Genomic DNA, 17,817 nt, shown 5'->3' with positions numbered 1-17,817 from the left:
ATATGCTTTTGGCTTATGTGCCAAGATGCTTTCTAATACAAATAGCTTATAAACGAGATCGCTTCGTCTTCGTAGATGACGATCATCGCGAAGGTAATGGTCCAGGAAGATTACTTTCGGAGTGGTGCCGGCCCATCCGCCCTTCGGTGTAATTGCTTCATTACTTAGTTCCCATGAAGCATGGGAATATTTTTCATATTTTTTAACGATTGTCAATTTTTTCCGACTGTTTAGACGTTCAAGTGAACCTTTTTGATTGTTTACCGCTGTTTATAACGCCCAATAAATTTAGAAAAAAATATTTACAAACCCTACATCTTGTGTTTGTACGAAAGTTAATAATAACTTCAAGGTATTGTATCTTCAATACAATAGGCCTTAAGCTTATTATCATAAAGGGATCGTTTACTTAGGGCTATTGCTTTTGTTGAAAGTTTTACCTTTCTGGGGACCTATACCGCTGCTTAAATACTAAAATAACCTGACAAAAGTAACACCTTTTTCTTTGGATGAATTTTGTAAGTATTTTTTTCAGTGAAAATATATTTTAGTAAATATCATCATCTTTATAAATATGCCTTTTAAGTGAACCAAATATTCTGAGACTTTCAATTTGTCATGTTAATGTCAAATTAGTTTGGTTAAGATGGCTTCTTTCAAGTTAATATCACTTTTGATGTAGGTAACTGAATATTTTTCTGTGAAGGCTGGCATAAAGAATGAGATAAATAAAGAGGTATCAGTAGTAAACTATTATTACTAGCAAAATGAGCCATAACGTCACTTAAACACGTTTCAAATTAATATTATTGTACAGTAACAATACACTGTAATTAAAACATAGAACCGGCCGGTCGGCAGCTATTCATCGCAAATGAGCTCTGGACACAGCGCTGTTTCACTACCTAATGGACTCTGTCTTTGGGTTGCCACTCGATAAAAGGCGTTCTCCAATGAATCGATTAGAATTTTTCATTCATTACTATCGAGAAACAATGGGGAAGCCTTATTGGATTGGAAACGGCACGTACATACCTATTATACTTACACCCGTATTCACAAACGATGCTTGCTTAAGTGAAGCAGCAAATCGAACGCACAGTGTTGAATAAAGCTCTGTGATTGGTTCGTGTGTGCGTCCAAGCGCACTGTGAGATCTCATAGTAATGTTTGTGAAGACGGGCGTTAGCTACTTGTTTTTAATTAAGGAACAGCAATAAAAAAAGGACAAATACGCGAACATCAATAAATTTATACAGACATTTATTTGGTCCTTCAATGCATAAAACTCAAAACGATATAATATAGAGTATCTGTTAAATCCATTTCAGTGGATATTTCAGCAAATAAATATTTGTATTAGCTCCGGATAACATCGATCTAAATTAAAATCGGCCGTGTGATCTCGAAAACGTTGAAATGAGAACCATCTCGCTTTCATTTTACGGGATATCATTTTCCCGAGGGATCAACGATTGTTTGACATCGATCCTATTCGTAAAAGTGAAACACCCGTGAGAGGTTATTAAAAATACGTAAATAAAACAGAAATTAAATTTGAAATTGGAAGCATAACTTTGTCAAAACAAAAAACAAATGAAGGGCTATCAACTGTCAACGGGGTAACACAGTAGAGCTAGCAACACACGTGAAGCTTGATCCAGAGCGCATTCCCGATTCGTTCCCTGTTGTTTTTGCGGCTAGGCACTCATTAATGAGTACAAGTTTAGCTCTGAAGCCTGCTACGTATGAGCCCTTGTCATCCCAAACGACATAGCTAGGCGTTCGAAACGCGACGGGACGGCGTGCAAAACGCTTTTGACCGCAAAAAATGTCCGTAAATACCTGTGTAGAGTCGCTATTGATCGTGATTCGTCGGTGGAAGTCGGTAAGTTTTTTGTTAGGTTTACGTTAACGTAAATGCTCTAATTACGTTTTGATTCGTTTAACGACATTTATAGGGTAATCTACATACAATCTAATGTCAGGGCAAGTCACCTACCTATATTTAAATGGCCTGAAAAGGACTTACTTACTAAAATATTTTTTAATTAGATTTATAGTGAATTTAACTGGTGAATTTAAATTTAATTAAGATCCTGTACATTGTAACTTAACGTCTAGAATATTTGTCTGTTATTTTTCGCGCGAAAAACACACTCTACTATGGTGGTATTTTTCCTTATGTACATTTTTGTTAGTTCTTTTCGATACTATTTTTAAGGGTAAGGATTTTTATCCAACTTCACGCACTAATGGTGATCGGGGGTTTTGGAACAAATGTAAGAATGAGGGTGAAGAAACGACCCGCGAGAGAACATTACGTTGACAAATTGAGAACTGATGACATAAGTGAGTACGTGTGGTTACATTTATAGCATTTTATTTCAACCTTTGTTACTGAGGAGACTAATAGGTAATGATGTGTTTATCGCATTATATTTATGTTTCTTTTCAATATTTACGTTATTTTATTAATGATCTAGTTAATGCCATTCTTTCTGTTTATTACTATGGAAATAGTGACAGGGTTTTATTTAGGACTTTACTACCGAATACAAAGTTAATTACTTTGTACTCGTATTTTAGTAAGTAGCCTGATTTACTTATGATGTACCTACATAAATTAAGCTTTATTTAACACTAGCTTTTGCCCGCGGCTTCATCCGCGTGAAATTTGGTTTGGCACAGATCGTCATAAATTATAGCCTTTATGTTATTCTGGGCAATAAAGAATAATACTGTAAAGTTTCATCAAAATCCGTTCAGTAGTTTTTGCGTAAAAGAGTAACAAACATCCATCCAAACATCCAAACTTTCGCATTTATAATACATATTAGTAGGATTTTATAGGTAAGTACAATATAACCATTTATAACGTAGATCCTGAGACGTACGAGTAGCTAGACCATAGACTCTATTATAACTCTACCCTCGATTCTGCTCTGTTAAAATAGCCTTTACTTATCACGACCATGGTGCCGACGCGTTCACTAATTGCATGACGTGATTGTACCATAAGCAAGCCATTTAATTTCATTGGAAATAAACTGTAGTCATACAAAAACGATGCGCCGCGCCGCGAAAGCTCCAGGTTCTTATAAATCGCTGCCATAATGGCTGAGTAATCTAGTTGGCAGGTGGTATATGCTCCCCAGCCGGTTAATTGCTGATTAAGTGGCCCGGGGAGAACGAATAGTCCATTCAGATAATCTATTTAGCGTTAATCCGGGATTAACCTGATTCTACATTCGAATCAGTTGTAGCTGTCTTGATGTTAGTAGAAATGCTGATTAGCCTGTGTCTGATCTCTACTTTATGATTGCGCTTGATGCTATCAATGGTGTAAGTAGGGTAAACCACCCAATCATTGGCACTCTACCAATTTATTGGCATGCTCCAGTTTTTTAAGAAAATTAAGGTTTTTTGTAGCCAAACCTTATATTTTTTAGTAGAAATTGTACAGTAATATCATTTATTACTCAACTGGCTACACACGTTTTTCACTTTTTCAAACATCGCGGCGCATCAACCATTTCTTTGACAAACCGCGACCTGTGCGAAAAAAACAATCGAAATATTCGTTTTTTTTTACTAAGGTAAGAGCTATCATAATCTTTTAAAAAAATGCAAATCTATTTTGTTGTCCCTATACATAATCATTTCGTCTTATTATTAAATATATTTACTGCCTTTTTAAAACATTATTTTATAACTTAACCGCCAACTTTTAATTATTTGTGGTGTGCCAACATTTGGTATGCGTAAAATCTGTTTATCCATTTTATTGGCACACATGCCAATAAAAGGGTATTTAAAATAATTTGAGTTTATTAAAAATTATACCTTGTTTGTCTCAAAATTGAGTTTAAATTGCATTTAAAACATTTTTTAACGTTTTGGATACACCAATCCAAATGTTGGCCCACTGCCAATTATATAAAATCCATTTATTGGCACGGGTGTCAAACATTGGTTAAAAAGGTGCCAATAAAAAATATTATCTTTTCAACCACTTTCAAAGCCTTTCAAAGTCTTATTCCGTTATTCCGTTATTTACGTTAAAAATAAAATACTCATGTAAGAATCAGGTACCTTCTATTTATTACTGGATAAGAACTCACTTATTATTTTTATTATCAAATTAAATTAAATTTAAGACTGATTACAATACTTAAAAAAATTAACACTTACCTGATTAACCATAACTTTTTTTAAAAATAAAACCGACTTCAAATGCGTGAACACAAAAAAAAAATTAAAAAAACAAAAAAAAGTTCTACTTCTACCCTTTACGTTCTACCCTTGGGGGTGAAATATTTTCTTCAAATTCGCATGAAACCATCCTTTTGATAATACCTATTCAACAAAAAAATAATCGTTCAAATTGGTTCATAATCGGCGGAGATATTGCGTATAAAAAAGTTCATCCCCAATTTTCCACCCTTGGGGGTGAAATATTTTCTTCAAATTCGCATGAAACCACCCTTTTGATAATACCTATTCAACAAAAAAATAATTGTTCAAATTGATTTATAATCGGCGGAGATATTGCGTATAAAAAAGTTCATCCCCAATTTTCCACCCTTGGGGGTTGTTTTTTCTATTATTAAATTTAAATGGGACCACCCTTGAGGTATTACCTATACGCCGAAAAAAGATTTGTTCAAATCGGTTCATAATTGGCGGAGTTATCGCGTAACAAACATAGAAAAAAAAAAAAACATACGGGTCGAATTGAGAACCTCCTCCTTTTTTGAAGTCGGTTGAAAAGCACTATGGATATTGAATCGTTATTCCCCATTCATCATTTAAAAGAAGATCCAAACGATTACATACAAATTTGGGCCAAGATGTAACAAGATAAAAATGGTGTAAATTAATAGCTTTGTAATCAGGCTTAAATTTAATTTAATTTGATTATAAAAATAATCAATAAGTGAGTTCTTATCCAATAATAAATAGAAGGTACATGATTCATACATTAGTATTTTATTTTTAACGTAGTTTTCTGAATAAAGAAAAATAAAATAAACTAAAAAGTTCATTAATCCCCATTATAAGCTCCATTGGCGTTAGCGGGGATTAATGAATAAAAAGTTCACTAATTCCCGGGATTAGTGGAATAAGGCTTTGAAAGTGGTACCACGGTCTACTATACAATTCAGATTGAAACATCCTGATCATCGCTCTAAGCCCGGTCCGTTCACAATTTTAACTGACGAGGAAGAACAGCTTTTTGTTGACTGGATAAAATAAAAATCAGTAGCAAAAAAGTATTTCCGAAGAGAAAAGAAGATTTGATAAAAGTGTTTATGGAAAGTTTAAAACCATATTTAAATATAAGCGTTTGAACTGATATGGTATGTTCCTATACAAATAAATGTTACTTTTCTTATAACAAAGGATTTTATTTTGTTTATTTCTATCATGAATCTCTTTAAAACCTCTACATAAGACCTAGCAGCTATTTTTCAGTCTTGCGAGAACAGTGCCAATAATAGGTAATTATCACTGCCAATAAAAGGTTTGGCTATGCCAACAACTGGTATTTTGAGGTATTTTTTTAAAAGGTACACTATATTGAATAAATGATTTTATTTATTAATGATAAGTACTTTATAATATTCTGCAAAGATTAAAAGACCAATATAAATGTTTTTTTCTTTGATAAAACATATTTTTACATGCAAATTTTACCGGTTTTGTGAAGTAGCTGCTTAAAGTGCCAATAATTGGGTGGTTTACCCTACAAGGTGCTTTTACAAAAACGTTTGAGATGCATAATTATCTTTATTTGATACCGGCTTTAGGCTGTTTTAGGATTTAAAATTAGCAACATTTCATGAAACGCTCCTCGAAAAGATTTGGTGTATTACTGATAATTTTTATTTACACTTTAGATTTAGAAGTAAAAAGCAAAACTAGAGGTTGAAAGAATGAGCTGGCTTCTCTTTATGAGCTGTATACAGCGTGTAAAAACTTGACCGTCCGTTCCAAGTTCCTAGTACATACTTAAGTTTATAAAGGTAATCAGTGTTGAGGCACTGTTTTAAATCAGTATTATTCTTGAATATTTTATTCTTTGACGGTTATTACCGCATTATTAATATTACTAGCGGCCGCCCGCGACTTCGTACGCGTGGATCCCGTTTTACCCCCTTCATCTATCTTACGCGGTTTAGATTTTTTCATACAAATGTTTTTTTCCGCTAACTCCCGGTCCCGTGGGAATTTTGCAATATTCTGTTGTAACTAAGCTTTAAGTTTACTAAAGTACTTGCATGCCAAATTTCAAGCGTCTATCTTACGCGGTTTAGATTTTTTCATACAAATGTTTTTTCCCGCTAACTCCCGTTTCCGTGGGAATTTTTACAATATCCTGTTGTAACTAAGCTTTAAGTTTACTAAGGTACCTGCATGCCAAATTTCAAGCGTCTAACTTAAGTGGTTTAGATTTTGCATACAAAAGGATTTTCCCACTAATTCCCGTTCCCGTGGGAATTCTTAAGTATACTATAACCTGCCCAGGAGTATGAAGAATAACTGTACCAAGTTTCGTTAAAATCCGTCAAGTAGTTTTTGTTTCTATAAGGAACATACAGACAGACAGACAGACAGACAGACAGACAGACAGACAAAAATTTTACTGATTGCATTTTTGGCATCAGTATCGATCACTAATCACCCCCTGATAGTTATTTTGAAAATATATTTCATGTACAGAATTGACCTCTCTACAGATTTATTATAAGTATAGATAGATATAATTTCAAAATGAGTTGTAGGCACTGGCAGCACATAAAGTTTATTTATATTTTAAAACCTTCTATTCGCTGGGTGCGAAGTACTAGGTGGGGGTAACATAATCTATCGCAGCGCTCATGGTGGTCAAAAGTAGAAATAATGTAAGCTCTGTCATCAGATGTATCTGTCAATGGCAAAGCGATTCTACATAATACATTTTAATATCATTAATTAATCGCATGAAAAGGGTCCTACTGGGAACTAAAATAAAAGAGTGGACTGTATTTCGATAGGGCTGGTTTAATAGCCGTTTACAATTTGGAAATAACTAGACTATACAACGTGGTAGTACAAAAATGAGTCACAGTAGTTGTTGTGCACAGATGTTTGCCTTATGATGAGAGCGTGAATTATTGAACTCTGCCCTTGTTTTGTTCCTAATTCTTCTACATCTCGGACTTGTCCAGCCAATACCAACAACTTTCCTTTAAATACGGTTTGTGGTTGGAATTTGATATTGTAACACTCACAAACCCGGTCTTCAAAACAATACTCATTTCGATCTGAAAACGATATTTAATTTATTACTAGCGATACAGGAACATTTAATTATATTTACTGTTATATAATGAAACCGTTAAAGTAGCTTTTTCTTTTTGTTTTACTGTAAAACTACAACTATAAATGAAGTAACCGATTATACCAAGGTGTGAGAGCTGTATGCCGGATATCCGGTTCCACCAAAGCTCAGTACGCCTGGCTCTATTTTCCCTGGATATCCATAAGTCGAGTGGGCCCGATGGAATCCCTCCTATCGTGCTGAGGACGTGCGCTCCAGAGTTAGCACCGGTTTTAACGCGCCTTTTTCGGCTCTCCTACCTCTCTGGCATAGTCCCGACCTCATGGAGGACAGCTTTGGTGCACCCGATCCCTAAAAAAGGTGACCGCTCAAATCCGTCCAACTATAGGCCGATAGCAATCACCTCCTTGTTCTCGAAGATAATGGAATCCATTATCAACAGCCAGCTCCTTCGGTACCTAGAGGCCCACCAGTTGCTAAGTGACCGACAGTACGGTTTCCGTGGAGGTCGCTCGGCTGGTGATCTTCTGGTCTACTTGACACATTGTTGGGCACAGGCGATCGAGACTAAGGGGGAAGCATTGGCGGTCAGTTTGGATATGGCGAAGGCCTTCGATCGGGTTTGGCACAAAGCGCTTCTTTCGAAGCTCCCTTCCTATGGGCTTCCCGAGAAATTATGCGGATGGGTCGCCAGCTTTTTAGCAGACAGAAGCATTAAGGTCGTTGTCGACAGTAAATGCTCAGACTCTATGTCTGTGAATGCTGGTGTCCCCCAAGGCTGTGTGCTATCGCCTACGCTCTTCCTTCTGCATATCAATGATATGCTGCAAATTAGCGGCATTCATTGCTATGCGGACGACAGCACGGTTGATGCCGCTTATACCGGCCGCGCAAATATCTCTCGGGAGAACGTCATTGAGAGCCGTAACAAACTTGTGTCCGACATTGAAACCTCCTTGAAGGAGGTCTCAGACTGGGGTCGACGCAATTTGGTCCAATTTAACCCTACAAAGACACAAGTTTGCGCGTTCACCGCCAAAAAGTTGCCGTTTGTCGTATCCCGCTGTTTCGAGAGCACTCCCCTAACTGCCTCAGCCAATATCGGAATCCTTGGTGTCGACATATCGAGCGAAGTCCAGTTCCGTGGTCATTTAGAGGGTAAGGCTAAATTAGCCTCGAAGAAGCTTGGTGTGCTCAATAGATCGAGACGGTATTTCACTCCAGCCCATCGTCTGCAACTTTACAAGGCGCAGGTTCGGCCTCATATGGAATACTGTTCTCATCTTTGGGCAGGTGCACCCCAGTACCAGCTTCTCCCTCTGGACCGCATTGAACGGAGAGCAGCTCGAATCGTTGACTGCCAGGACATTTCGGATCGGCTTGACCCCTTGGCGCTGCGTAGAGATGTATCCTCACTGTGCATATTCTATCGCATGTATCACGGGGAGTGCTCCGAAGAATTATCCGGACTTATTCCTGCCGCCACTTTTCGCCACCGATCTACCCGACAGCACTTCCACCCCCAGCACTTAGATGGTTGGCAGTCCACAACAGTACGTTTCTCTAGAAACTTTCTGCCCCGTACAACCAAACTGTGGAATGGACTGTCGTCTGCGGTGTTTCCGGACGGATACGACCTGCAAGCTTTCAAGAGGAGAGCGTATCTTTACCTTAAAGGCCGGCAACGCACCTGTAACGCCCCTGGGTCTGCGGGTGTCTATGGGCGACGGTAATCACTTACCATCAGGTGATCCGTTTGCTCGTTTGCCTCCTATCACATAAAAAAAAAAAAAAAAAAAAAAAAAAGTAAACAAACCCTGACACAATCAAAATTAAACACACTTTTAGGACTTACCTCATTTGATTTGAATGACCAAAATGATTTCAAAACCTTTTTTCCACCCAAATCGTGATATCACAACAATTTATTAGTCGAAAATATTTATTATTTTTTCATTTCGATATTTTTTCACAAATATACGACCTAAATGTCAATGTGACAGAGCCCACAAAGTTGTGGACGCTAGTTGGCGCTGTAATCGTGCACGGAGCCAATAACATCTTGATTGCTGACTGAAGGTGATACACAAAAGCTGTATTTTCTCTAGTCAGTTAATATATTTTTCACCATAGACGACTCAGTGGTTACATAACAACTGCCAATCACGTCTAGTCGTTAAAAAGAGATTGGACGATCATCGATTTGCCCAACGATGACTTCAGCAATTTTATGATGAACTAATGTGGAAAGTCCTTTACAAAAAGTGAAAGTAGCTACAGCATACACACTAACTTCGGATTAAACGTGCTTTTATAATAAAGTTCGATACCGAGAAATTATAACTTGAACATAAGTTTTACATTTGCAACAAAGTAATTAATGTAAAAATATAACACAACGTAAAGTTTACAGCCGATTTTATGGGATATTTAATTTACGATGTCACCGCAACCAGAGTTATGTCCTTACTCTATATCGTCTGACAATAATAAAAATGCTATAGAATTAAGATTACTTCGTATAATTTACGATATACGTAACTGTAGATATTAATTGATGGTACAGTAAAAAGTTATGTTTAACATTTTGTGAAACGATTTGAAAGTTCATAAATGGGAATTAAAAGCAAAAGTTCTAAAGCAGGAATTTTATTGGATCGGACGCCCGCAAACCCCTGTAAGCCTAGTGATAATATTCTTAAGTACTACGAATAGTGCTACTGGTAAGTAATTATGAATACGAAATTGTTTCCTTCTGCTTCATTAATATAAGTAGCCATGACTGTATAGATAAAAATAATCACTACACTACTTGGGCAACTTTTACATTATCGTACCCCGACTTGTTTATCGCGTTGTTTAATAATATGAAGGCATTTATGATCATTAACTCCGAGTTTCGTTATCGTAATAGTATTAACTATGTTACTTTATAGTTTTGAGTAAAAAGTTGTTAATTTAAGGCCGGGTAGCAGAGAAAATGGCGAAAATGAGGTTTTCATTTTTCATTTTTGAGGTACTAAACAGTAAAATTAAAGGCTAAGATTTTTATTGGGCATAGTTGAGGATATTTTCTAGGGCTATTAACGGATGGAAACACGATTTGATGAAGTTGACTCGATAGAATAAATTCCCAAAGTTACCTCTATTCGTTTTCTATTTATGGTTTTATTTTTAAAATAAGCGATTTGAGATTCTAAATCTTTTACTAAACTAAAGTTCAGAAATAACTTGAGGGCTTTTAACGGATGAAATTTTTATATTGCGTCTTATTTAGTTACTATGTTAAAAAATGTGGAAAAAATCGTCCATGACGGCTTGGACAATCTCAATCAGTCGCGCGGTGGCGCTTACGGAGGACGGACGCGTGTCAGATTTTTGGCCGTGACAGTTCGCGATTTGTCAATATTTTTGACAATGATGACTTTGATGAGTCACAGTATAATAATATCAGTGTTACTGGAGAAAGCTTAAATTTTTGATAATTAAGAATTATCAATTTTGTCTACCTATTGAAATTTAAATCGTTCGCATCCTTTTAAACGAAGACTCTACTCATGATAGTACATTCCTCAAATATGAGACAAAACCAATGAGTTAAAATTACATTTTAATAGTACCTACATACAATCGTCTTACACTCTTTAGAAGAGCACACTGACACAAATAAATAATAAAAAATACTGTCTAAGGTCTGTAGCTAAAGGTCTAAGCTGTAAGATAGAAGAATCTTTTAGCCAAAAAGATGGCAGATGCAGCAGATGTCAACGGATTTAAAACTGGAGTTCATATGACTCCTTGTAGACTTGAGTCTCTAGAGCGTCCCTTCCTCCACCATGCGTAAGAATGTTTCAAAAATACTGTCTAAGGTCTGTAGCTAAAGGTCTAAGCTGCAAGATAGAAGAATCTTCTAGCCAAAAAGATGGCAGATGCAGCAGATGTCAACGGATTTAAAACTGGAGTTGATGTATGGAACGGTCGCTTTTTTGTAACTGGTGTGTATTATTCAAATTAATGACTAATGTTTGAACTAATTTGGACATATCAAGGTCTATCATTATTGGTATTTTTTTCAAACTTCTGCGTTGCGCCATTTACGAGATCTGGGACATCACAAAACATTACCCCAGCAAAATTCTAAATAACTTGAGAACCGGAACACGAACAAATTTTGCTATTCGTGGACAAATTACTACGCAACAAGAGCTATCTATCCATGTATTTGGTTCCGGGATAGAACGACTTTCAAAAAAAAAATTTGCCAGGGTAATGTTTGAAACGTTACCCCAGCAAAATCTGGTTTTTCCTAATAACTTTAAAACTATAATTTGAACGAATTTTGCTATAAGTGGACAAATTTCTGCTCACAATGGACTAATTATCTGCTATACTCTCGACTCTCTAAAGCACAACATTTATAAAAATTTTGCTGCGGTAATGCACTCCAGGTAACCGTGTGTGATGCTCATTGCTCATAGTGATTTTCGATACAGTACGTCACACGAATTTCATGATTTTTTGAGCCCCCCTCCGTCCTTGTCACAGGTGGTCACATTTCTGTGACCCCCCCTCTGTAGTGTGACGTCACATGTTTTGCAATTTCACATCGAAAAATTATTAAATCAACAGCAGTTCCGAAATCAGTTTTATTTCCATTTAAATTAAGTACTTTTTTTATGAAATCAACATTAAATCAAATATTTGAAACAATTGAAATATGATGTCACGAAACTTAGGACCCCTCCCACCCCTTGTCACACCATGTCACACTTTGTCGACCCCCTCCCCCCCTCTTTACGTGTGACGTACTTTATGGATGACCCCTTATGGAAAGAAAACACCCAGACCAATTCAAACAAATATGTATGCAATTTTTGATATTTTTATTTATTAATAAACAAAAAGACTGAACAAAATTGATGCGTGTACTGATTAATGTAATTAACCTCATGCAAAGTTTCGTGAATTACAACAACTATAATTTATTATCCAAGCTCTAAATAATCGCTACTACGAGTAACTGATCATAAAATGTTTTTCCAATCGCTCAAGCTCCCGAGGATCTACCGATAGGTCGGGTGACGTAATCTTGAAATTCTTTTAGCCGGCGCGAAACTTCCGGAAGGTCGGGTGACGCCACGCCTCTTTGAACCGAGTTTACTATGGCAGTTATATTCTAAATTTATTCGATTCTAAAATATATTCCCAAAAATTTTGAAAGTTGTTTTAATTTGTATCACTTGGATATGATTTGTATTAGAAAGTGCTGTGAGTGTGACGCTTGAACGGAAGGAAGTCAACCTAACCTAACCAACTGCGTATTTCTATACTGTGTAGCCGCGAGAGCTCTTTGGCGCGCTGTCTTCGGCGAAGTATTGCGCGCGCAGATTTTGACAGCGCGAAATACCTACTTTAGCAGAAATACCAAGCCTTAATTCTTAATGTAAATGTGTGGTCGCGTGGAATTAATCTTGTGACAGAACGTGTTTTTTGCTTGAAAGGTAACGAGTATTACTGATTATTTATAACGCATTGTACATATAATTTTATTATTAACACATGTATCTTTAGATTAAGATATGTGAGATAATTGAATATGTATCATGTTTTGTCTCGTGAACAAGTTATTGACGGCCATTCTTATGATAAACGTTTTGCTATAATGTTCGTAGTCTTTTATTGCTAATGCCACAACATTTCTATTGTAGAGAAAGTACGTTCGTCGGAATAGAGTTGTACTACTCGCATGCTCCCATTTCTTCAAACCTCCGAGTAAAATAGATGGAAATGTTTAGGTACATACTCGTATATTTCTCAGTCATTGACGTAAATTACCATGAAAATACGGTTAATAAAGACAATGTCTATCCACAAAACTTTCTTTCATCTGAATATTTTACTTTCGTTTTCGTGTGTGGTTGAATTGACCACATGCTAATTTGACTCAGAAATGCGCTTCTAATATTCATGATTTGTTGGGCCAGATGAAAAGGATGTCTCAAAACACCGATTTTTAGTAGAGCGATTCAAAAAAGATTTCCTTGCGTTATTTCATTGACAATTTTTAGTGCTCACCTTGATTGTATAAGTTAATTTTGATTGATCATTTTAAAACCCATTTAATGAAAACAAAGATTTTATTATTAGGTCTACTTACTTAAAGCTAAAGCTAAAGCATAAAGTTTCTAAGTTGCTATTTTGTGTTGATAGGTAAATTGTCCATTATAAAATATCTACTGTTTCTTAAAACTATTGACATAATTGTATATTCATAATATTTATAATTACATAAATCTTAAGTATATTTAAGAATGTTTATCCGTTGTTTATATACCGGTAATTGACTTGTTTGTTAAAAATATTTTTAATCGTTATTTAAACATTTACTCAGGGTCTCTACCGTGAAGTGTCCAATCTTTTGTACACAAAACTCCTCGGATTAAGTGCCTTTGTTTATACAGGGAGTAAAAACTAAAGCTTGAAGATCAACGAACCTTACTCCGTGACTTCCTTTTTAACGCGAGAAAGTAAGGAGTTAAGGGACCGTGGAGTCACCACCTTTTGTTCTATCTTTGTGACACAACGACTGCAAACGAGGGCCGTCTCTATAATAGTGAGCTATATTTTTAAAATGTTAATGCTTTTGTGGTTGCCTGGCCCGTAAATCTAGGAAATACAAAATTATGTAACATGTATAACATTTTGATAAAGTATAAAATACATTAAAGGTAAACTTTCTGTCTTGTCTCTCAGTGTCTTGTTTTTAAACTTTTTTTAAGTAATTTCATAGCCTTTTTAATAAACTAAAAAATAAGTCGATAGACGTCGTTGATATCGAGGAAATAACATGAACTGATCACCGATAAGGACCTTCATAGAGTATAACAGTAGCTCATAGTAGCGGGAATGTACTCGTATCTAACATACTCGTAAGCAATTTGGGAATGTAGTGACACGAATTGACGTGATTTTGGTTAGTTATTTTAGAAAAAGTATTCAAATTGAATTTTATGTTCAAAACTATTTCATCGTTGCCATCCCTAAAACACATCGAGTCCAAATGACAAGTCGTTAAGGAAATCATTACGCCTGTTGTATTAAATATTAATTTGTTTATATTATACATTGAATAATGCTCTTGACTTATATAAAATGAAAGGTCAAGGTTCTCGTTGGATGCGCGATAATGACTAAAATCAATAAGATGTTAAGTGAAAGCGTTAAATTAACATTATTGGTTATTAAATATTAATGTATCGATTATTTTTACGTTTTTATTATTACATAAGGTTTTGTGCACCTTTATGATTCCCGAATTTAATTGGAAATTATTTTCAAGCACTTTTAAATGTATAAGTATATTGTTTCCATAGCTTCAGGACAATGCTGAGGAAAAACTGATTACGTAATGTATTATGTAAGTATTCCTTATTTTGTTACGTTCTGTTATTTAAGACAGTTTCAGTCAAAATACATTTACCACACTTATTATTGCTGTTTTTTGGAACTTCCTGTTTCTTGTGATTTTTAAAGTAACTTAAGCTTTCATAAAGTAGATAAGTTTACTTAAATACTTTTGGCTTTTAATGTACGAATTTAATCTTTGCTCTACAAAAATCGATGCAAATAACGGTTTTCAAAAACTCTACCAGCCTTTCTTTTGATTAAACTTAATTTAAGGGCATTAACATGCACTTTCCGTGGGGTCGGTCACGTTGAGCCTATTATGCACGCCCGACGGAGAGTCAATAAAGCAGCAAGTCATGTGCGCTAATCAGTGGAGAGTCCTGTTACGTCGGTGCTCAGTGTCGTTACGGTGCACGAAAAAATCGCCTTTATTGACATCGTACAGGGTTCAAGGATTATCATTGTGGGATTAACGTGTCCTTGCGCATATTCAGTCTGTTGGTTTTAACATGTGCATTATTTAGAGGCTAATGTGCTCATCAAATGTTTTAGAATATTTACAATAGCCATGCATAATGTAATTTATAAGGAAGAGTTTATTTCGTTAGGCTGAACAACTCTACATAAATACTTACATAGTCATTTATTTGCTTACCTGGCAAAAAGTGTTTTAGATGAAAATCAATGGTTTGATAAGCCGACCAGACATAAAGACATCACTTTAACTGTTATTCCAGTGCAACTGAGGCTAAATCTGCCAGCAAGGCTTGCAAGCCTTGTCGCACTATAGTAGTCATTCCTTCATGACAACCACAATTTCTGGTCCGCTAAAAGTACAATTAGGATGAGTTGCACCATCTTACTTTCACAAGAACCAGTGCTTTTTGTATGGAGTTTGACAGACTTGACGTTTGTTAAAGTTAAAGTAAGATGGTGCATCCCAGCCGTAGTATTATTTTGTTGCAAAATAGCATTTAATAAAACTGCTAAGCTCTAAGGGTGAGTTGCACCACCTAACTTTGACCGTAACTATAACGATAACCAGTGCTTTTTGTATGGAATTTGACAGATTTTTGACTTTTGTCAAAGTTAAAGTGAGATGGTGCAACCCAGCCTAAATGTAACTCCTCTGTACCAACGACCACTGCTTTTTTTTTCATATTGTGTTTAATAGTAAAAGTAGTCCGTATTACCTTGTTCTCGCTCACTGTAAATTGCCCGTAATGTGTTGCGTACACACTGCAGGTATAATTAAGGTAATAATAGAAGCGAACAGAGTTATGCGAAGACCCATTAATAAATAGCAATGTATTTTCATGAAGCTCTACGTAATTGGTAGAGAATCATGGACTTATCATATTAGGATTTAGGTATACATTTTTGTATTTGGTTTTCATGTGCTGCCGACCTTATGAGAAAATCTCCTAAAAGTCATTTTACTTTCTGCAATTTAAATAGCTTTTAAAAAGCCCTTTACACGTTCTAGTATGATATTACGAGTAATCTTACACACTAATGTCACTTCGGAAAAAAGGTAAAAAAAAATTCATAAAACTCATTTATTTTTGAAAATAGGCTTTTCAAAAGCACTTTTACACGTGGTATGGTAAAAGGTAGTTTACTACGCAAAAAATAGCTTTCTAATATGCTATCTTAATATTACCTAATTCTAGTCGACTTGAGAACTTAATACGCTTTTACACACTTGCTATTTACCCAAAGGAAATAACTTTTATTTAACAGCTGATACAGCAGGCGATAGTGACCAGTCAGTAGGTAATTACAGTTTAGTGACGTGTCACAGCAATAGATACGATAACGTCTGCAAGCTTATTTATTTTAATTGAACAAAGATAAACTCGAATTACATTGTGATAGCGCATTTTCACAATACGCGTTTCTTAGCAGTGCTCATAAAAATGACACTGTGGTTCATCCCTGAAACGTACTTACAAGTTACAATTGAAGGGGTGAGTGGACAAAGGTGTTATCTGACAAAACTGAAGAATCGACTTTTTTGTATGAACGTAGGTTTTAAATGATGATAAAATCGACTAATGAGCTCAAAACACGCAATTTTGTTACGTGTCAAACCTTAACAAAGGTGTTATCTGACAAGCATTCATACATTTCAGGATTCAAATGTGGTATGAGCAGATTTTCATGTTCAAACACTCATAACTCATTTTGTTAGTTAAGACCTTTGTCCACTCACCCCTTTAGCTCATATAATTCGCTGTATTAATAATAGACGTCAGAGACGAACGTAAATATTGATTTAAAACCTTCGATCAACAATACTAACTAGATATTGGGTCAGTGTAAAAAATTAAATTACGTCTCGAGAAATAAGAGCGCACTTGAGAAGTGAGTTGTTATTTAATTAACGCCAACTCACATTTAGCGGGGTGTAGATGGGAATTTTAAAGACTATAAAATATTAAATTAAATTGATGCCAGACCAAATAATACATTAACTCACTTCTCAAGTGCGCTCTTATTTCCCGAGGCGTAAATTTTGAGATTCACACCAATTGCTGCACTTTTTAAAGCTTGATGTAGAACCACAACAACTACAAAAACTCTGTCAAATAAGGACCTTAAAGTTACTTAATTTTAAAAGCTTTATGCTGATTAAACGCTACTCAGATGCTATTACGCTCGTAGTTTTAACTCGTATCAATGAAATAACGATATAAACATATATGTATTTAGATGCAAAACCTCGCAGGAAACTTGTCTGACAATTATGGACTAAATCTGATTGCTTATGACTACTTTACTGGGCTGTTTACGTAACTACGCAGTTCTAGATTAATCTTACTCGCTTTTAAGTTAGTGATTTATCTAAATTGCGAATTGTAAGACTGGTATGATGTGTTTATTATTTCCCTAACGAGGGGTTTCGATTATTGATAATCTTAAATATTGCTGATATAGAACAGTGTAAGAGAATTGTCGTAGGTAATAAGCAGGTAATATAAAATTTAAAGTCTCGGAGTATTGTTTGGAAAAGTTCACATTTTTGCAAATGGTAATTTTAATGAAACTTTCAAAAACGTTACCGCTTTCACAGTAATGAG

At 35.5% G+C, this 17,817-nt stretch overlaps 1 protein-coding gene across 1 annotated transcript in view; it reads left to right on the top strand.

Moving 5' to 3' along the window:
- Positions 1-1,800: 1,800 nt before the first annotated feature.
- The window catches only part of LOC135075830 (NADH dehydrogenase [ubiquinone] flavoprotein 2, mitochondrial-like), a 219,418-nt gene continuing 203,401 nt past the window's right edge, over positions 1,801-17,817 (top strand). The window contains exon 1 of the mRNA XM_063970294.1: positions 1,801-1,888. Within this exon, the coding sequence (XP_063826364.1) occupies positions 1,832-1,888 (57 nt within the window). The 5' untranslated portion in view covers positions 1,801-1,831. The remainder of the gene's footprint in view (positions 1,889-17,817) is intronic.

The sequence above is a fragment of the Ostrinia nubilalis genome, chromosome 1 (assembly GCF_963855985.1).
Source record: "Ostrinia nubilalis chromosome 1, ilOstNubi1.1, whole genome shotgun sequence".
Taxonomy (NCBI): domain Eukaryota; kingdom Metazoa; phylum Arthropoda; class Insecta; order Lepidoptera; family Crambidae; genus Ostrinia; species Ostrinia nubilalis.
Note: the sequence above shows the minus strand (reverse complement) of the source record. Positions and strands in the feature narration are given on the sequence as shown.